This window comes from Olea europaea, chromosome 14 (assembly GCF_002742605.1).
Source record: "Olea europaea var. sylvestris chromosome 14, O_europaea_v1, whole genome shotgun sequence".
Taxonomy (NCBI): domain Eukaryota; kingdom Viridiplantae; phylum Streptophyta; class Magnoliopsida; order Lamiales; family Oleaceae; genus Olea; species Olea europaea.
The window spans coordinates 6,072,603-6,093,712 of record NC_036250.1 but is presented as its reverse complement, the minus strand read 5'-3'; the positions used below and the strand labels follow the sequence as shown (position 1 = coordinate 6,093,712).

The window sequence follows — 21,110 nt, the reverse complement described above, 5'->3', positions numbered from 1 at the left end:
TATAGTTGAAAGCGGAGATAATTATAGTATTATTGATGTGAAAATATGTTTTTTAGGAACTTCTTGTCTTCTTTTTTTTTTTTTTGGCCTAATGCTGTTTTTATGTTGTCTGATTTCATGTTTATCATTTCCTTTTTTGTGCCATCTAGTATCTAACACATGAGAATACTCTGTCTACAACTTTTGAGCTTCAATTTTTATAAGATAGTAGACTACATTTGCATGGAATTCTTATATGTTTTTAGGTCTGCCAATGTTTTTGCTATAAAATAAGATCTTTGGATTTATCAATTCAGTTTTTTTATTGAAACTGTCCATAGAATGGCCCTGAAAATTTGTATTTGAGGTAGGGAATATTTTCTGTGAGATGACAACAAACGACCATGTTCCAAGTCTGAAAATCTTAACTATTTGTTCTTTTGGCTGAAAGAAGTGCATTGAACTTTGGGACAAGTCCGAAACTTTTTCAGTGAGGTAGATGGGGAGCGAGGAATAGATTATGTGGGCTCTCTTAGAATGTACGGATAATGCTCATTATTCATGGAAATAATATACTTACTAGTGCTATTTGGATGGTGAATAGGGTAGACAGATTGAGGATGAGAAGTGAACTGGAGGACTGTGTCTTTAAATTCAACGAGTCTTTAAGAGCTTTCTTGGCACAATGGTGTTTGAACCGTCGAGGTAGATATTTGATGATTGCACAATATGGGGAGAGGCGTCGGAAAGGAGTTGTCATGATACCAGAAGGTGCAAATGGAGAGGGATGGACATCGGTCTCACAGGTGTTTCAAGCAGTTGTTGACTCATTTGTTGCTAGGGATAAGGCCAAACGACAAATGGTGAATGAACGAAATAGATAAAGGATGACTTATGCAAAAATTACAGCAAACTCACAGATCTCGGAGCATGCCGACCAACAGATGCTACAGCAAAAGGAAAGGACAAGTAAAGCTGTTGATAACGAAGGTCATGATATTTGTTTGAGTAAGGCTGAAATAATGGCCCGTGCCCAGGAGTTGAAAGGAGCATTGGATGAATTACTTAGGTTAGTTGGAAATGGGCCTGAAATGGATCCCATGAAATTGGTACGCTGTCAAAAGTGTGGGGTTGAGTTGGATGAGGATCAAACCGGTGAAATACACGTATCGGGATTGACTTATGAGGAACTACCATCAATTACAAAACATGAAAATCAGGGAAGAGATGAACATTGTGAGTCTCAGGAGAGGATGGAAGCGGGGTACTATAAAAACGATGACGGGGTTGATTTAGTGGGGTTCAACCGGAATGAAGAAGACACGGGGATTGCAATAGAACGAGAGGTGGAACCGCTGTCTAAGGAAGGGGAGTTGAGTATGGTGAACTTGGAGACAATAACAATGGACGTTGTGAAAGAAAATAACGCTACACATTCAACATCAAGGATTACGAACATTTATAATAGGAGGACGAAGAAAATGATATGGGGACCGAAAAAGTTTTGGTGTTGTGGGTAGATGGTGCCAAGAAAGGAGAAAGCGACAGTGACATTATACAAGTGGTGGAAGAGAAAGAACGGTCTTTTGATCATCTAGAGGGCTATCACGAAGAGGAAACTTCAGAAGCTGATGTGTTAGAAGTTGGTCACCCACCTTCGAATTGGGTTCTACAAAAAATTTAGGAACTCGGTAAGTTGGTTGGCGTGTCATGTGATGGGTATGAAAATAGACTGTTACAATTATTTGAGGAGCTGGAGGCTAAAAGGGGACAAGACATCAGTACACATGGAAGTAAATTGAGAAGAAAGGGTGATCGCTATCTTAAGAGGCTCGAATGGTTAGTAAACTATGTTGGTAAGGGTGGCGAGTCCAAGAAAGGAACAATGGAGAGGGGTTACAGAGTGCTATAATGATGCCAAAACTCATTAGCTGAAACGTAAGGGGGCTCAATGAGGTTGGTAAAAGGCGTGGTGTTCGACATTTGCTAAGGGGATGGGGGCAAATCTTGTATGCTTACAAAAAACTAAGATGGAGTTTATCTCGAGGGCGGTGATTAGTAGTCTATGGTGCCTACAAGAAACTAAGATGGAGTTTATCTCGAGGGCGGTGATTCGTGGGGGGGGGGGGGGGAATCATGTAGGATATCAGTTTTTGGGGTGATCAGGGGTATGAGGAGGCGTGTTGGTGATGTGGGACACTAGAGTGCTTGAGATGAAGGACGTGGGTATAGGGGTGTTCTCTATATCGATTTCTTTCAAAAATTGCGAGGATGGATTTTGGTGGATGTTCACAAGAGTGTATGGGCATAATTCTGATGACAGTAGAGTGGGCTTGTGGAATGAACTGGCTGGAATGAGGGCTTGGTGGAATCTCCCAACATGTATTGGGGGGTGATTTCAATGTGATTCGATTTCCTTCGGAGAGGTCGAGTGGTGGGAGACTAACTAGGGCAATGGAGGAGTTCTCAAATTTTATTAGGGAGAATTTGTTGGTGGATTTACCCATGATTGGGGGAGATTTTACCTGGTCATCTAATTGGGACCGACCCGTCTTGTCTCGTATTGATAGGTTCTTGATTTGTGGGGAGTGGGAGTCCAAATATTCAGATGTCACTTAGAGAAGATTGGGGAGGGTGTTCTCGAATCATTTTCCTATTATGTTATCGGGGAAGAGGAGGAGTGGTAGAAGAAGACCTTTCAGGTTTGAGAAGAAGACCTTTCAGGAGTAGTGGACTTCCTATGAAGTCAGTGGGTCTCCCTTTTTTGTATTGGATCAAAAGCTAAAGACGCTGAAAGGGGACTTAAAGAAATGGAATGAGGAAGTTGTGGGCAATGTTAGCTGTAGTAAAAATCAGTGTCTGTCGGAGTTAGAGGAGTTGGATAGGCGGGAGAAGAGTCAAGGGTTGGCTGGGGAGGAGGACAGACATAGAGTATTAAAGGAAGAGATGGAGAGGTTGGTGGAGATGGAGGAGATTACTTGGCGACAAAAATCTAGAGTTACTTGGTTGAAAGAGGGGGATAAATGCACTAAGTTCTTCCACAGGGTCGCCAATTATAATAGGAGGAACAATTCCATCACAATTTTGGAGGTGGAGGGGGTTACCTATGAGGAATCACAGGAAATTGGAAGTCAACTGGTGAATTTCTATCAAAACCTTTATCGGGAGCAATTTGAATGGAGGTCAGAATTGGAGGGATTGCACTTTTCTACTATTACGAAGGATGATGCCAGATGGATGAAGAGACCATTTGGGGAGGATGAAATTAAGGAGGTAGTGTTCAGCATGAACGATGATAAGGCTCCGGGACCGGACAGTTTCTCGTTCTCATTCTACAAGGCGTGATGGGATGTGGTTCGATCGGACATTGTGAATGCTTTATCTTATTTTTTTAAACGTGGTAGATTCCAGAGAAGTTCTAACGCTACATTTATTGTGCTCATCCCTAAGAAACCGGGAGCGACTGATATTAAAGACTTTCGCCTCATTAACCTTGTCAGTGGAGTGTATAAGATTATTGCGAAAGTCCTAACAAACAGATTAAAGGAGGTGCTGGGAAAAGTAGTGTCCAAATTTCAGAATGCATTTGTAAAAAGGCGCCAGATTTTGGACTCTGTGCTTATAGCGAATGAATGCATAGATTCGAGAATGCGTCTAAGGGTCCCAGGGATGCTATGTAAGCTAGATATTCAGAAAGCTTACGATCATGTAAATTGGGGATTCCTGTTGTATATGTTTAGGCGCTGTGGCTTTGGGGATAAGTGGTGTAAATGGATCCAATTCTATATTTCTACTGTTTCATTCTTAGTTTTGGTCAACGGAACACCTGAGGATTATTTTCGGAGTAGTAGAGGTTTGAGACAAGGGATCCATTGTCTCCATTGTTATTTGTCATTGTGATGGATGCTTTAAGTAGGATGATTAAAAGAGCCATAGGAGCGGGTTTGATGAGGGGTTTTATGGTTGACCAATTGCAGGTGTCCTATTTGTTATTTGCAGATGACACGCTAATCTTATGCAATGCAGATTGTTGAACAATTCAGGAACTTGCGCCATTTGCTCCTATGCTTTGAAATGGTGTCTGGTTTGAAAATCAATTTGGGGAAGTCTAAGGCTATTCTAGTAGGGGAGGTCGATAATGTGGAGGAGCTAGCTGATATATTGGGTTGTAAGGTTACGCAGCTGCCGATGTCATATCTAGGGCTCCCGTTAGGAGCACGATTTAAAAGTACCCATATCTGGAATGGTATTTTGGAAAGGATGGAGAAAAGGTAAGTAGGATGAAAGCGTATGTATCTTTCTAAGGGAGGCAGACTTACTCATTAAACTCACTCTCTTCAATCTCCCTACTTACTTTTTGTCATTGTTCCCTATTCCAATTGCAGTGGTAAAGAGATTAGAGAGACTTCAAAGAGAATTTCTGTGGGTAGGGTTGGGGGAGGAGAGGATAGTCCATTTGGTCAATTGGGGAGTTGTCTATTTGCCAATGGGGATGGGGGGTCTTCGGGTGAGGAGCTTTGTGTTGTTCAATAAGGCCTTATTAGGCCAGTGGTTGCGCCAATTTGGAGTAGAGAGAGAAAGCTTCTGGAGAGAAATAATTGGGGCGAAGTATGGTGTGACGGAGGGGGGATGGTGTACATTTGAGGATCGTGGTTCTTATGGGGTGAGTTTGTGGAGGTATATCCGACAGGGTGGAGTGCTTTTTTGGATAAACTGAAATTTGTGGTCGAAAATGGTAATGAGATTAGATTTTGGGATGATTGTTGGTGTGGAGATCAACCGCTGAAGGAGGGATTTCCTTCCTTGCACCGCATTGCCTCAGTGCCCTCTGCTATGGTGAGTGATCTCTTAGACATTCATAATGGGAGCTATAGCTGAAATATTACTTTTGGAAGGGGTCTACAGGATTGGGAATTGGAAGATTATTCGTTGTTTATGACCTTTCTACATGAGGCACAAATTCGGGTAGGAGAGAGGGATTGCATCAGGTAGAGGACAGCACGGGATGGCATTTTTTCAATTCGCTCGTACTTTGGTTCCCTCATGAGATGTGTGAATAATTCATTCCCCTGGAAGTTGGTGTGGCAGTGTAAATTGCCTCTTCTGGTGGCATTCTTATTATGGACAGTTGTGAGGGGACAGGTCTCAACGGTGGATAATCTTCGACATAAAGGTTTCTACGTAACTGAGTGGTGTTATATGTACAAGAAGGATGGGGAGACAATCGATCATTTGTTCATTCATTGTGATGGTATACGTTGGATTTGGAATAGTATACTTGGTTCTCAATCTATGGATTGGGTGATGCCTCGTCATATAGAGGACGTGATACGGGCATGGCGGAGAAAATTTCGTGATAAGGATAGCAAACTAGCATGGCACCTTATCCTAGGTTGCATTGTATGGTGCGTGTGGAGAGAAAGGAACAATCGCTGTTTCGAAGACCAAACAAAGACAAGAGAGCAGATAAGAAAAAAATCCTGTAGACGGGTTGCCTAATTTCATGTGGTTCTTTAATGGCTTAAAGTGATTGTACACCCCCCGTGTATTCTCTTTTAAGTAATAAAATTATCTGATTACCTATAAAAAAAATATATATTTACTATTTACACATAGAAGTTTATCTGTTTTATGACTTGATATAGCTATTTGCTACTTGCTAGGATAGTTTCAAATTTGGGATCCTTTTGAAATCCGATCCTCTCAGATTTTATCTACATTTATCTACCTAATTTTGTCCATATATCTCACTCTTAACACAATTCTAGGCCTCAAGCAGTGGCAAAGCATATGGTTGCTATCAGTACTAATCTCACGGTGTGGTTATTATCTTCTCTCACTTGTCTTATCCCTTTTCATTGTTTAATAATTTCTTGTGTCAATCTAACTTTTACGAAGTGTCCCGTATATGTGATTGTTGATATTAAATTAAAAGGCTTTCTATTATGCTGCCCATTTTTGTGTTCAAGAACTCATATTTCTTTAACCTTGGTTCGATACTAACATCATAGTTTCAAAACTCAGTTAACTTGGTTGAATTTATAAAAAATTTGGCAACTCAGAGAAAGTTGTCTGTGGTCTGAGTAAAGTGGAAAGTTGGTTCCCTCGTGGATTCGACTGGGAAACTGTCCATTTGCAAGTATATCTGAAAAGTGGAATATGGAACTATGTACTTCCTGTCACTATTGACATGATTATTATTGGTCCGAGTTAAACAATGAGTCCCAACTATTTAATACGCTTATCAATTAAATAGTGCAGGCTTTTCCCTGAAAACTGACAAATGACTTGTTCATAGCCTGCTAGGTTTCACAAATGTTTATTCCCATAATCAATTGTAAGGTCATGAAGTTACCAAATATTTTCAAATATCGTCTGGAATAATGTATTGTTAAGTTGTATGGAGGGGGGATAAGGTGAATGGTGAGGGTGGTGTTTTGGTTGGAACCAGCTCAGCTACTTGTCTTCTTGCCATTTCATCAAACGAGTAACCGCAAACTTTTACTACCTTTAGATGTAATCCAGACTCGTTCTTTGAACAAGTAACAGTCACATATTGCTCTGTAGGTGGGCTTACTACATAGATGCTTTCAGCACCAACCAGATTGACCTAGTGGATAAATCAGGAATACAGAAACAAAAATAAACACCATTTCCTTTCTTATAAAGACGTTGAATTGCAGATGAGGGTTTGAGACTAGGTTTAGTGGTTCTGCTGGTGTACCTATTCAGATATTCACTTTAGAAGGCACGGGAAAGTGTGAAAACTCAAATTGTTTTTCCTTTTCCTTGGCTTCAGCCTTCACGAGGACAAGAAAAGGATTGAAGTATAGAATAACTTGTTTTCTAATCCCTTATTTGAGCCCCATTTTTATGTTAAACTGAGTTTTATAATAGTGATTTTTTGGAGAATGTGTGATTAAAAGGTAGTGAAAAGTACTTTTGGAGTTACGTGCAAAATATTTTATTGAAAGAATGTCTTGTTGAAAATGAATTTGGAGAAAAATGAGTTTTGGGATAATGGAGCTCAAACGAGGGCTAAATATCTTTCTCTATTTGCATTATTAGTTTACTATACACCTGAAATAACAAGCAGGATGCCAAATGCCACATTAAATAAGTTATGGCATTATTTTCGCTTTCATATTTATTACTACTTTAATCATTTGATTCAGATGTTAAATCTAAGATTTTACTATATTACTTGGTTATGACATCCCAAAGTACGCATTAACTTGCCAAGATGAGTTTGAATTCTGTATTTTCAAACATGATGGGTAATAGTAGTTGTTACAAAGTATGCGTTCACACTCACATGCACAAAAAATATATAGAGTAGATTAAATAAATTGGAATTTCTCTTCACCTAATTAGTGTACCACCTCTTAAATTCATCAACTTATTTATCATTTCATTTTTAATGCAGCTTGTAGAGAAGTTTGGCATCGATCCAAATAATGCTTTTGCATTCTGGGACTGGGTGGGAGGCCGCTATAGTGGTAAGTAATTAGGTTTTTTGGGTAATTCCTGCTCTAGAGTGATTCATAATTGATCTCTAAATCGCTGTGCAGTTTGCAGCGCTGTTGGAGTACTACCTCTTTCTCTGCAATATGGATTTTCAGTCGTGGAGAAGTACAGTAGCTTACTCTTTGCTTTGTTTAATCACTAATTTACCTAGGATTTTACGGATTCAATGAGCAAAACTTTTTGACTTGACATGCTAGATATTTTAGTACAGTTTTGCATAGAGTCAAATTTCGTTTGATGTGATTATTTGTTTAAAAAGTGCTTAATGGTCTGGATAATTCAGTGTTGAGTGACATTAAGATCAAGACGGATTTCACAGTTGATTTTAGGTCCTGACAATGCTAATGATTTGAGTGAGTTACCCTTAGACATTATATTTTTACTTTACAAAGATAACTCTACTAACATTAGGTAGAACAATAATAAACGAAGCTTTATTCACAATAATATAGGAGCTTAGTATTTAAAAAGAAAAATGCTTTGTGGGCTTAATATTAAAACAAAGTTTATGTTTGGCAAAGCTTAAGTTACTTTTTATCTATACATGTTGTTGCGCCCACAACTACTATCCACTAATTATCCACAATTTTCATAGGACCCACAACTTATAATCTACAAGAGGTTTTACTGAACATACTCAGAATTGCGTGAGCTCGGTTACTAGAGCTGTTTACATTTTTGGGATGCTTTTAGGTTGTTTTCCTATAGCAATGTTCAGATATGCACGGTTACATTTTTTAATGACCTTGATTTTGTGTATTTTGTTTTCATTGGTTCTGACCTACGGCTACTGACATGTTTCATTTATTTCCCTTTGCATGAAGGTTCTTAAAGGGAGCTTCAAGTATTGATCAACACTTCTATTCTGCACCTTTTGCAAAGAATTTACCTGTATATACCTTTCATCTTGCTGCTTTACTACTCCACTTATTGTATATGCAATTGAATAGCCTTCTGTTGGGGATCTAGTTATGTAACATCTAAGCTGAGAGATATCACCTGAGAGTATTCTCTATATCTTTTGGTCTCCATATGTTGCCAAAATACATACCTGGTTTCTTTTATCTTCCTTTATTTTTTGTCTTTTTAGTTCGTTTTATGATCTTGTGGATCTTGTCAATCCTGGATTTCATGTTTTCATTTTCATCTATAAAATGTTTCACCGCATAGTCTGTGTTGGACTTCTCTTTGTGGGTGACTCATTTTACCACTGACGTGCGTCACGTGCATAAAATTATTCCTTCAGGTGCTATTAGGTTTGTTGAGTGTTTGGAACGTATCATTCCTCGGATTTCCTGCAAGAGTAAGTTTAATATATTGTGAATTCTGTTTGAATTTCCCTCTTTTGAGGTTCCTCCGTTGAACTATTTACTGGCTGAGCCATATCAATGAGTCCTCACTTAATATCAGGCCATTTTACCTTATTCTCAAGCACTGGAGAAATTCGCACCCCATATTCAGCAGGCATGTTTACCATGACAGTTTCTCTCTCTTGTTTTTCAAATAATGTTGCTTGCACATCTTTTTGGATGCTTTTTTGGTAGGATGCTTATGCCTTCCTAATATTGTTTAATTCAGGTTAGTATGGAGAGCAATGGAAAAGGGGTATCAATCAATGGTGTGCCTCTTCCCTATGAGACTGGTGAAATTGATTTTGGCGAACCAGGAACAAATGGCCAGCACAGCTTTTACCAATTAATTCACCAGGTAAATGACGTTTAATCGCAGAAGCCATTTATGCATGCGTAACTTCAGCTTGAGCAGAAAGGGGAAGTTTCGTGCTTCATGCTTCTGTATTTGTCATTATGTATTGTTTCACCTATCCACCTGGAAAATAAAGGAGGTTGGAAAACACAAGGGAGAGAGATGCTGTTCAAGGCTTACAAAACTTCTGGCTTATTGTGTAGTCAAGTCATTCCAATGTTTTCTGATCCTTTTTCTGCCTGGAACTACATGTACCAAATTTGGGGACCATCCCCTTCTACATGTGCTTGTTTACTGTGAACATTTTGCCTGTTGAAGTGAAGTACTGTTTGTAGACTGAGGCTATGAAAATTTTAGTGCCTTTAGCTGGACATAGTTTGTAAATGTAACTAATAACTTTTTCTGAAATATACTGCATGGGTAGAGAGCACCAAATTCTGGATATCAGAAGTGTCCAAGAACTAGAAGTATGTTATGAGTATCGGATCTTAATGTGCTCTAATTGAAGTACAATGGAAACTGTTCTATGTAGTCAAATCCTGATTTAAATTCCAACTTTTGTATTTACTGTTTAATAATGCATTTAAGTAATGATATCTCTCACGCTTTATGTCCCTCTTGTTAAACCTCTTCTCCCTTGATAATAATTTTCTTATTGATTTTTAACATGTAATTTATCATGGGCATAACTTTTGCTGGTGTTAAATAGTTATGCAAATTCCTAACTTAACTTTTAACATCTGAGCAAATGTGCTTTGACTAACTACAGTTGAATTAGGCTACTTAGGACACGTAACATGACTAGAAATGTTCCAAGAGATTTTATTTGTTGGTCTCCATTACAGATATTTCATAATTTGGGGTGCCTATACTTATTACAGAATCTCGTGAAGCTATTATTGCCATGCATCTTCATGAAAATGAATCATGAACTTTTCTTCTGAAACCTTGTCTGTCTGCTGGACTTTCAGGGTCGTGTCATACCTTGTGATTTTATTGGTGTGGTTAAGAGTCAGCTACCTGTTTACCTGGAAGGTATTAATTTCTTTTCATGTATCTCCTTGCTTAGCAAAAACTCGTGTTTTCGACATGAAGATGACGGTCGGTAACATTTTGGCAACTTCCTTTTACAGGTGAAATGGTTAGCAACCATGATGAACTAATGTCAAACTTCTTTGCACAGCCAGATGCCCTTGCTTATGGAAAGGTAGGAATTTTTTGGGTGGTATTTGTCAGATCACTTGTCTGGGATATATCTATCCAAAATTCAATTTCTTCATAGTTCTTGTGCAGCTATAAATTGGAAATGAAGTATGCCACACTTCTGAAGTTATGTTGTCATTTATTTATTTATTTATTTTTCCGCATATTCATGTATCTTCTTTCTTTCTGTTGCATCCTCATATTATTGAAGGTTCTCAGTATTGTTATTCTAATTGTAATTCATTTTCTTCCAGACTGCAGGACAGCTGCTAAAAGAAAGTGTTCCTCGACCTCTTATTCCACACAAGGTGGTTTGTTGAAGTGTTTTTTTTAGGCCGTAGCATTTTGCTACGGTTTGATGTTTAGACTCACAATTGGACTCCCTGTTGCAGACTTTCTCTGGAAATCGACCTTCTTTCAACCTTCTACTTCCTTCATTGAATGCTTACAACATTGGACAGGTTTGTTATTTAGTTTTTCTTCTGCAAATTACACTCTGCTTGTTTCAAGTCTATCAAAGTGGTCTATAGGTTTTAATTTGTGAAATTAAGGGTCCGTTTGATTGCAAAGATGAAATTTGGGTGGAAAGAAAACGAATTTCAGGGAATTGAATTGCCTAAAAATTGTTTTCCTGGAAATTATAAATTATTATGTTTGATTGTATAATTTTCCATATTTCCACATGAAAAATGTTAAAATAAAAGTATTTTTTGGTGTTCGTTTGACTTTGTTTTATATGAAAATTATCAATTAAAGGGATAAAATTTACTAATATTGGGGATAAAATTTGTTTCCATTGCAAAAAAAAAAGCCAAGAAAATTATCTAACTTTAAGTGTTTGTTTGACTTTGTTTTACATGGAGATTGTCAATTAAAGGAAAATATTTTTTTACAATTAGGCATAGAATTTGTTCTCATTGCTAAAAAAAAAAAAAAAAGAGTTGCCTGGAATTCCAGTTCTGACCAAACCTATAAGAATTGGAATTCCTTAAAAAGAAGGAAAGATGGCACGTTGGGGGAACTTGGAAAACCATTTCCATGATGGGGGGGGGGGGGGGGGGGGGGGGGGGGGACTTGGAAAACCATTTCCATCGTAAAAAAAAGTGACATCAAACAATGTAAAAGATCAATTTCCACTGTCCATGGAATTCATGGCCAACCAAACAGGCCCTAATGTAAACAGTTGCATGTTTCAAACTGGGTTCTATTAAATCCTGTAATGATGAAGGTTTGAAATAACATAATATCCTCGACACCTTATATTTTTTTCTTCTCAGATTTTCTTGTTAGTATGGATTATTTATGGTATTTCGGGTTTTCCCTATGTCTTGGTATTACACTGCAATAATAATGTAATCTTGCTGAAAAATTGGAATGTCTGTATATGTGTGCCTAATCTTCAAATTTTATATTATGTTTTCAGTTACTGGCAATTTATGAACACAGAATTGCCGTGGAAGGCTTTGTATGGGGTATCAATTCCTTTGATCAGTGGGGTGTGGAATTGGGGAAGGTATATCTAGTGGCAATAGTTTTTGCATTTCTTCAATTTTTCATTATTTTTGCTATGCGATGTTGATTTGTCATATCTGAATGATTTTTTTGATCTGTAAATATAAATAAATTGTAGTCACTGGCTACTCAAGTTAGAAAGCAGCTTCATGCATCTCGTAAGAAAGGTGAACCAGTTGAAGGCTTCAATTTCAGCACTACAACAATGTTGACAAGATATCTACAGGTATGGAAGTTAGCCTCTTTCAATGGACATGCTTTTATCTGCTTTAAATCCTTATTGAAAGTGAGGTGCACAATTTATATATCCGTAAAAATATAACTGACCGTTGAAATTTACTTGCAAAGAGGAGAAAAGTGAGTTGTGGCATCATTTCATAGTTTAAAACAAATTTATTAATTGATACATTGGGATTGGGACTTTGAATTGTGCCATATTCTGTCACCTGAGGAGGTTATGTTTGAATCAGAAAGGCCTGTTCAGAAAATATTTTGTCTAATCTGTAATACATTTCTAAAGTTGTTAAATAATATTATCTAAAAAGATGGTTAACAGAACAAGTGAAGTTTAAAAGGAAGGACGGAGAAAGGTTGACAATTTCTTTCTTCTATAGCATGGACCATTCTATGTCAAAGTCATGAGGTAGACCGTGGAAGATATAGGATGAGTGGGCTTAATCAATGGATTGATTTATTACTCATTTAAAAGGTCGATTGTAAAAATACAGATAACTAAATGATTTTGGGACTAATATAATTTTCTTGTGGAGTCCCAGTTATTCGATACACGTGTCAATTAAATAGTGGTCGTGAATATTGAGTACTCCATACCCTGGGATTACTTGAAAATTTTCCCTTTTATGATTGCGCAATGTAGATCACTTATTATGACAGAGGGCGACTTAAAGGTTTAATTAAGTTTCGTCAACTGTTACAGAGATGATATTTGTTCCGTTTCAAAGTTTATATCAATTCTTACACAAATTCATTATTCTTGGCAGGAAAGTGCTGATGTCCCCAAGGAAGACTGAGGTTCCACCAAAGATGTAATTTTGATCAACTCACAAGTTGGATGAGTTCATAGTCTTCGTGCTCTCTCTATCGTGAATATACCCGTTTTGTAGTCTTTTTGCAGAATTACCTCACATCCGGACGACTTTCCTTTCATTTCTTATGCTTTCATCCTCTAGTACATCATCTTAACATTTGACCATTTCCTCAATAATTGACATACTTGAAACAGAAACTAGCAGATAATCTGTAAACTGTGGATTTCCTGAGAAATAAATACCTTGGTGCATAACACCAATTCCATATGTAATTTAGATGTATAAGTTGCAGACATAGACCTTTTGGTTTTGAGCCCCCCCACTTGTTAATGTTACTAGAGGCTAGTATTTATGATCCTTGTTGATCAAACTGCCAGTTTTCTCCATCTCAAAATATTGATTTGCTCTTTTGTGTTATTGCAATTCATGATGGTTCTTAGCAGAGTAACGATATTTATCAGTAGTGCTGTTCAAAAGGTGTAACAGCCACAATTTCTACTCTTGCTAATGGGTCCGTACATAATGTATTAGTTTAGTTTTGGCCATCAAAAGGCGTAGCCATGCTTGAACCTTGAAGTAGGCAAGTTCGTAATTTTCTAATAGCTTTCTTACTATATGGTCCAGAATCACATTGAAAAGAAAATATAACACCAGTTTCCTTACAAAGTATTCGATCATAATAACCACACGAACTATCTTTGTCAAATAAAACTCAAGAAAACGTTCAGATGGGAAGTGGTGTTTCCAATGGTCGACATGTGAGTAATGCATAAGAACCTGTCCTTGGGAGGGGAACAACAATTGGAAATGGCTAAGACAAAACCAAATCATGAAGGGATGATATGTATGCTGCTCGACTTATTGGTGAATTTCCCAGATTTCAGGTGTCGCATTGAGCTCAATGACCATCTGTGCTATCCCGTCTCCAACCTTTACTTCGAAATCTACATTGGAATGGTTATACAAGATAACAAAAACCGGGTTCTTATCAGCATCCAGCACACCTCCTCCCACATCAATAGAATGCTCCCAAGCTAATCCTGATCTTCCCGCTACAAAACAAATTTTCATCTCAAGCTTAAGAAAAGAAAATGGGTAAAAATAAATCAGAGGTGTATATACCTATGCGGCCATAAGCTCCTTGAGGTATGTCTATGATCAAATCGGTAGGAACCTTTGCTTTTCCTCGGGCTGGCACTTTAATGTCTATTGCACTACATATAAATGTAAAATACAGACTTAGAGAAACTATATATTAGCTCAATCACGTTACATGTACATGAATTTTTGCATCACAATTTGACAGATTGTCGACTAGCACAATTTCATTGGATATTCGACAAAAAATTTTAAACCAATCAATCCAGTGTTATCACCTCATCATTTGTAAAAATCGATGTATATTTCACCTGTACAATGAGCTTAATTCATATGAGTTTACCAGTTGGATGCATACAAGAAACGCGAACCTGAAAAGATCATAGCCTGCAGCATAAGGAAACATTCTTTTAGGCAAAGTGGCTTTATCTGATAGCCTTCTTACATTCAGAAAAGGGATGTCGTTCTTGAGGGTGGCTGCGGCCTTAGAAAGGTCATCTGGGGCACATATCTGTGGCTCCCAAGGTGGCTGTTTCTCCATGCTCAATATAGAGTTTATTGTGTTGTGTGGAATTGGGATACAAGTAAATTGATCTTCGTTTGTTTTGGGTTAGTCATACAAGTAATTTGATCTTTATGGTTTTGGATTAGTCAATTATTTATTGTTTAGTCAATCACCTAATCTTATCAAATTGACGATACTGCAGACGATTTTTTTTCCTTTTCCTCTTCTTGGAACCAAACTGATAAAGTCCAAACAATAAAATAAATTGACTTGTAAGTCTTGAAGAAACGTGATATGTTTATTTTATACACTTATTCAAGACTTTAAAACGATGATATTTATTTGTTTCTCAAATGAATTATGGTCTAAATTATTGCATTTCATGTTGAATATGTAAAATTCAATGACAGTACAAGAAATTGAAGGAAATAAGCAAAAGTTGCCACAATTAGAGAAAATTGGCTAAGTTGTAAGAGATCCAAAATTCGGGAACTAAAGTACAAACACTCAAAAGTTGTGTCGGACCTCACGATGAAGATTCAAGAGTTCTTAGAGTCAATTGGATAAAGAAAGACATCAAAGGGATGAAATATAATCAACTTATGATCACACATCAAGTTCCAACCGAAAAAATATATGCATCATTTTTAGACTCATATTGAGACTCACTTTTGACATAACAAATGATCGAACTTGAAAATGGTATTCGAAGTAAAGTTGTAGCCCTTTGAGTTAGCTTTCCAGTGCATCTTGAATAGCCTCGATCGGATATCGGGAGAAAAAGTTATGATGAAAAGACTAAAAGTTGTGCAATGCGATCAAATTGACGACAGCGCTCAGTCGCTATCACGTAGTGCCCAAGCACTACGTTTCTGATTTTTTTCCCAAAATTCAGCACTTAGGCGCTACCTGAATTTCTTCACGGTGCTTAGGTGCTGAGCCGAGATTGTCTAGGGGGGCATTTTTGGACACTTTTGAAATTCATAAAAACCCTACTTTCTACACAAACGGAGGAGGCACATATAAATACATCTTTCTCACACTTTTGAAGAGATTCTTCACACATTGAGAGACAAGATAACATAATTGGAGAATCAAAAGAGAAGAATTCAAGAGAACAAAATAACAAGAAATTCAAGTGTTGAAGCATAAATTGGAAGGGGAAGTAGATCTTGGTGCAAGATTGATTTTTTATTCTACATTCTTATTCAAAACCCGATTATGTCTTCCATAATAACTTCTTGTTTTTTTCTTTGATTACTATGAGTAGCTAATCTGATTTTAGGGACAAACAATGTAACTGATTTGGGAACATTTATTTCTTTTATTTGAGATTTTTGTTCGTTATAATAACACGTGTAGATTTTAATCCTGTTCTTAATGCTTTGAATTTTCCGGTTCAATGATTTCGTGAACAATAATTGCGTAGAGATACGGATTCTTGTTTAGATCATATATTAAAATTCGGTAAATTAATATAACGTATAGAGATACATATATTAATTGCTGCGGTTCTATATGAATTCTTAGAACTATTATTTCATTTAAATAATGTTGATTCGCATAGAGATATGGAATTAAATTATTTAAATAGACTCAATGAGAACTCGAGAGGAGTAAATTGAATATTGTAGAAGAATTTGACCGAACACTACTTTAGATTTTATAAATTTCGATATTAGAAGTAAATGTGACTAATAGATGAAGTTGTTCCACCCTAATACTCATTTATTATTTGAATTCTCACTCATTTTTTGTTACACTCACGAACTTTTAAGTAGCTAGAATAAAAAAGACTTTTAATCATCGTTTTCGTTTATTTTCATCAAATAGAAGTTAGAAATAATAAACTGAGTATTAAAGTATAGTCTTTGTGGGAACGATAATTCGACTCAAATGGTTCGCTTTACTACTTGTTACGATCCATTCACTTGCAGGATAAAATCGACAACAAAACATTACTGATTGTATTTACCGTGTTGCTCTGTGATGGCTTCACAAAAACATGTTTGGCTAATTTTAATAAGTGAGTTTGGGCTTTTGTGTTGCCAAACAACCTTGAGACGATGATGTAACAATAGTCGGGCTTCATTAATTGAAGAACTAAAGGCTCAAACATTTTGGATCAAAATTACTTGTTGAGACAGTCCAAAATATAAAGTGTCATTTGGAAGATTAACAGTTTAATAAGTGTTACTCGTGACCACTGTGAGGAGAGTTTGTAACCGTTGGATTTTGATGAGATCCACGGTTGTGGCTCCTCTTATATAAAGGAGAAATTATCTTCTTCCTAGTTACTGCCTACTGCTTGTTCTTGATGACTTTTCATCATTCTTTATATATGTTTCTCGTCTCCTTCATGGTTCCAAGGGTCGATCCTTTTCAAGTGGGGAACATCGTGTTTGGCGGTTCGAGATATTTTGGTGTGTGAAATATGGGCATAACTAGGGTTGTAGATGAACCGGGCAGAACAAGCTTGCGAGCTGAAGTTTGCGGCTCGAGAGTAACTCGATAAGTGTATCTTATACACTTATTTGGACAAAAAAAAATATAGACATTTAATTGTTTTTTGGAACAATTATAGTCTAATTTATTTTATATTTTATTTATTATGTGAAACTCGATGAATGAAAGTGGAATTGAAAGAAAGAAGTGAAAATTGGAAAAAAGGGAGATAAGATCCAAAGTTTTGGGAACTAAAGTGTAAATATTCAAAAGTTGTGTCGAACCTCATGATAAAGATTTGAGAATGCCGTGAATCAATTAGATGAAATTAAAAGTCAAAAGGAATGAAATATGACCAAAATATTTTCACAAATCAATTTTCAACAGCACAAGGATGTTCCAAGTTTTCAGCCAGAGATTGAGACCCATTTTTGGCCCAGTAAATATTCGAATTGAAAAAGAGCTACTTCTAATGATATTGTAGCCCTTTGAGTTATCTTTGGAATCCAACTTAAATCATCACAATCGGATAATGGGAGAGAAAGTTATAAAAATACTAAAGAGAGTGTAGTATGATATTCACTCGAATGGTGGTGCCGCGACGCTACAACGGCATTCTATGGAGCCGAGGCGCCGCCTGGGTACATCTAGGGTGTGTCATTGACTTATTTTGAACTTCATAAAAACTCTACTTTTAACACAAACGAGAGAGCAACTATAAATACAAGTTTTTGACACTTTTGAAGGGGGTTCCACACACTGAGAAAAAGAGAATAAAACTAGAGAATGAAAGAGCAAATTGAATAGGAGAAAAAAACAATTCAAAGGGGTCAAAATTTGGAAGGACAAGAGAAACCTGGAGCAAGATTCCTCAATTTCTCTACATCTCAATTTAAAACCCAATGATGTAATCCATAGTTGTTATTTGTTTTTTTTTTCATTATCATGAATAACTAAATTTAATATTAGAGCAAACAATGTCATCTAATGAAACTCTTTGTCTTTTATTCAAGATTCTTGTTCTTTTATCTTTCATGTATTAATTTTGCTATAAGTTTAATGCATTTAATTACTTTATCACTAATTTGATGATTTGTGAATCTTTTACGAATCAAGAGGTGAGTTTAAGATTTAAACCATATAGTAAAATCCAGTAAATCAATATAACGTGTAAAGATACTTATACTAAATATTGTGATCATATATGAATTCTTAGAAACAATATTTCGTTTAACTAAGATTGATTCACATAAAAATATTGAATTAAATTAGTTAAATAAACTCAATGAAAAATCGAGAATGGTAAATTAAATATAATAGAAGAATTTGATCGAACACTACATTCAATTTTGACTTAAAAGTGACTAATAGATAAAATTATTTTGCCCTAACATCCATTCTATATTTGAAATTTAAATCAATCTTTGTTTGCATCTACATATTTTCAAATAGTTAAATTAAAAATCACAACATATAATTCTTTCTTTGTTTCATCAAATAGGAGTTAAAAACATTAGATTAAATATTAAAGTATAATTCTTGTTCGAACGACGATTGTTACGATATATACACTTGCGAAATATAAAATTAACAACACAACTAGAGCTTTTTTGGCCCGAGCTAAAGCTTGGACGAAAAATCAAGGCTTGATCGGGCTTTAGGTTCAAGCCTTATCAAGCAACTTGATTTTTTTTCTTTCATGGTATGCAATTGCTAGCTGCCTCCTAGCTGCTAGCAGGACACTGAGGCAGCAGCAGTTACCTGAGAGCTCAAGGCGGGTTGCTGCTGCCTACAACAACTTTGAGGCAGGCTTGCCTAAAGTAGGCAACTACAGGCCATGACATGAGCCATTTTAGCCTGCTAAGCTTGGCTCAAGCCAGCTCTAACTTTTTAGAGGGCAAGCTAGATTGACATCTCTAGGCATAACCGAGCCCTAGTTCTAGTGGATCCATTGTTGACATCGAAAAAAACCTTATAAATTGATTTTGTTGAATTTGGAGGTGAAATCTGTGTTTGAAACTTGAAAATTATGCATGAATTTGATAAAATTTTGAAATAAACAATTCTTTTATAGATCAAGGTTTGATATAAGATGCTCTTGGCTAGTATCTGAAATTTATCATAGTACTAATGAAATGATAGTAACAACATAGAATTCCCAAGATATAGCAAAATTAAACACCAGTAGATCCAAAACCACCCGAACCCCGAATAGTTGAATCAAGATCATCAACCTCTGTGACCTCAGGAGTTAAGATTTTCTCAATAATAAGTTGTGCAATTCTGTCACCGGCCTTCACTTCAAAATCCACATCGGAGTGGTTGAATAAAATGACCCCAATTGGACCCCTATAGTCTGCATCTATCACTCCCGCTCCTACATCAATGGAATGCTTCCATGCCAACCCCGATCGTGGCGCTACATAACAAAAGGGAAAATACATCAATACAGATGAAGGGATATAACGGGAATCATGTGTACAAGTACAGTGGGAAATTACCAATACGAGCATAAGTTCCTTCTGGTATGGCAATGCTAAGATCCGTGGGAATCAAAGCCTTGCCTCTGGCTGGAACTTTAGTCTCAATTGCACTGTATAATCAAGACCCATCAGAAATCAGAACCTTTTTTTCTTTTGGAACCAACAAGAATCGGAATCTGTATTATTTGCTACCCCAAACTTATGGGTTGTGGATAATTTTATTTACCTGGACAAATCATAGCCTGCGGAGAGAGGTGAGGCCCTCGAGGGCAAAACAGCCTTTTCTGAGAGCTTTTTGACGCGTAAAAAGGAAGTGATTTCATGGGGTGCTTCAGGATCGCCGTTTTGTTGGAGTTTTGGGATTTTGGGGTTTGGTTCTTTGATTTCAGGGTTATGATTTGCCACTGTTTGAGCCATTTCTAAGGTAAAAGGACAGATTTTTTTATGTGGCCTGCGTGCGTAGTTGCAAATCGATAAGGGCTTAAACGATTTGGAAGAGGGATAAGTAGAAGAAAATAGATGAAAGTTCCCAAAGAATGCGGGATTGGGAAAAATGGCGCCAAGAATCCCCGCCATTTTTCTTAGCAAATTTAAAGAAAATTATGGAAGTATGATTTTGCCTATTTTGCGAGACATGGGGCCTGTTTGGGCCCCATTTTTTACTCAAAAAATTAATTTTTTAATCGTTATTTCATTATTTCAGTCGTCATATTTGACTTCTTCTCTCACGGGTGGACTACACCTTTCTTCTAACGGTCGAAAAATCAATTTTCAAAATCACTTCCAAACAGCCTCATAGTAAAAAGAATAGAGGAACTTCACTAATGCGAAAAGATGTCATCTTGTCTATTCAGATGACATAAAAAGGACTGTTCGAAAAATTTATAATTTGGTTATTCTGAAGTTGATGGTGAAATAGAAAGAGTTGAGCAACACAATACGATTAGGGAAGATGAATAATTTCAATAATTGTTATTTAGAAAGGTGCTCATGTACATATCACGTAAATATTCACAAGGAATTTCGGTCTCTAAATTTTTTCATTCAAAGGGTCTAATATTCTTTATACTTTCAAGTATCACGGCTATAGAGACTCAATGATAGTTTGGTAGAGATTTTGATAATTAATTTTTTGATCGTTAGAGATAAAGGATTCTATCTGTGAAGGAAGAAATAAAAAATGACGATTGAAATAGTGAAATAACGGTCAACAAATTGATTTTAATTGATTTAAAATCTGTATCAAACAAACACTCAATCGTGTTACACATACATCATTGTTTATATCATTTTTAGCACTGTGTCACGTGAAGATACATGATTAGGCAATTTTAAAAAATACACTTTTCGGCCAACACTTTCTGAAATACAATTGAATATAAACAAAGATGTACATCACGAAATGTAAACTCATAATAATTCATAGAGAATCCATGGAGAAAAGGTTTTAGTCCTTGAAATTCAAAAAGAGTCTCATCGATAGGTACACAGCGTACGTTATGGATGACAAAAAATTCAACCAATCCTCATACTTGAGGGTGGGGTGGGGATGGTACAGGACTAGCCCACGAAACTGGCTTGTTTATATTAAAAAGGAAAAAAACT

The 21,110-nt window shown here is 36.5% G+C and overlaps 3 protein-coding genes across 5 annotated transcripts in view; 1 reads left to right on the top strand and 2 right to left on the bottom strand.

Moving 5' to 3' along the window:
• LOC111408935 (glucose-6-phosphate isomerase, cytosolic 2B) overlaps nt 1–13,331 on the top strand; it is a 13,906-nt gene extending 575 nt beyond the window's left edge. The window contains exons 3-16 of one of the 3 annotated variants that reach the window (XM_023038782.1): nt 5,748–5,796; nt 7,406–7,478; nt 7,551–7,611; nt 8,331–8,397; nt 8,753–8,809; nt 8,917–8,970; nt 9,085–9,213; nt 10,182–10,245; nt 10,344–10,417; nt 10,668–10,721; nt 10,806–10,874; nt 11,837–11,926; nt 12,044–12,151; nt 12,927–13,331. In XM_023038782.1, the coding sequence (XP_022894550.1) occupies nt 5,748–5,796; nt 7,406–7,478; nt 7,551–7,611; nt 8,331–8,397; nt 8,753–8,809; nt 8,917–8,970; nt 9,085–9,213; nt 10,182–10,245; nt 10,344–10,417; nt 10,668–10,721; nt 10,806–10,874; nt 11,837–11,926; nt 12,044–12,151; nt 12,927–12,956 (979 nt within the window). In that variant the 3' untranslated portion in view covers nt 12,957–13,331. The remainder of the gene's footprint in view (nt 1–5,747; nt 5,797–7,405; nt 7,479–7,550; nt 7,612–8,330; nt 8,398–8,752; nt 8,810–8,916; nt 8,971–9,084; nt 9,214–10,181; nt 10,246–10,343; nt 10,418–10,667; nt 10,722–10,805; nt 10,875–11,836; nt 11,927–12,043; nt 12,152–12,926) is intronic. The other 2 variants (XM_023038783.1, XM_023038784.1) reach the window with 2 other exon arrangements.
• Nucleotides 13,332–13,578: 247 nt separating this feature from the next.
• On the bottom strand, nt 13,579–14,685 carry LOC111409624 (deoxyuridine 5'-triphosphate nucleotidohydrolase-like). Its single transcript, XM_023039651.1, has 3 exons — nt 14,444–14,685; nt 14,097–14,188; nt 13,579–14,026 (listed from the first exon to the last, which is right to left on the bottom strand). Exons 1-3 carry the CDS (start codon nt 14,611–14,613, stop codon nt 13,833–13,835), a joined length of 456 nt encoding a protein of 151 aa, XP_022895419.1. The 5' UTR covers nt 14,614–14,685; the 3' UTR covers nt 13,579–13,832.
• A 4,364-nt stretch (nt 14,686–19,049) lies between these two features.
• Nucleotides 19,050–20,096, bottom strand: LOC111409623 (deoxyuridine 5'-triphosphate nucleotidohydrolase-like). Its single transcript, XM_023039650.1, has 3 exons — nt 19,732–20,096; nt 19,524–19,615; nt 19,050–19,441 (listed from the first exon to the last, which is right to left on the bottom strand). Exons 1-3 carry the CDS (start codon nt 20,079–20,081, stop codon nt 19,197–19,199), a joined length of 687 nt encoding a protein of 228 aa, XP_022895418.1. The 5' UTR covers nt 20,082–20,096; the 3' UTR covers nt 19,050–19,196.
• Nucleotides 20,097–21,110: the final 1,014 nt, after the last annotated feature.

Bases quoted from the DNA above. Each gene is read 5' to 3' on its own strand.
- LOC111409624 (XM_023039651.1), bottom strand. From the start codon at position 14,613: ATGGAGAAACAGCCACCTTGGGAGCCACAGATATGTGCCCCAGATGAC. The intron at 14,189-14,443 runs GTTCGCGTTTCT...ATTTATATGTAG, and splicing joins GCAGGCTATGATCTTTTCAG to TGCAATAGACATTAAAGTGC. The intron at 14,027-14,096 runs GTATATACACCT...TTTGTTTTGTAG, and splicing joins AGGAGCTTATGGCCGCATAG to CGGGAAGATCAGGATTAGCT.
- LOC111409623 (XM_023039650.1), bottom strand. From the start codon at position 20,081: ATGGCGGGGATTCTTGGCGCCATTTTTCCCAATCCCGCATTCTTTGGG. The intron at 19,616-19,731 runs GTAAATAAAATT...TTGATTATACAG, and splicing joins GCAGGCTATGATTTGTCCAG to TGCAATTGAGACTAAAGTTC. The intron at 19,442-19,523 runs GTAATTTCCCAC...TTTGTTATGTAG, and splicing joins AGGAACTTATGCTCGTATTG to CGCCACGATCGGGGTTGGCA.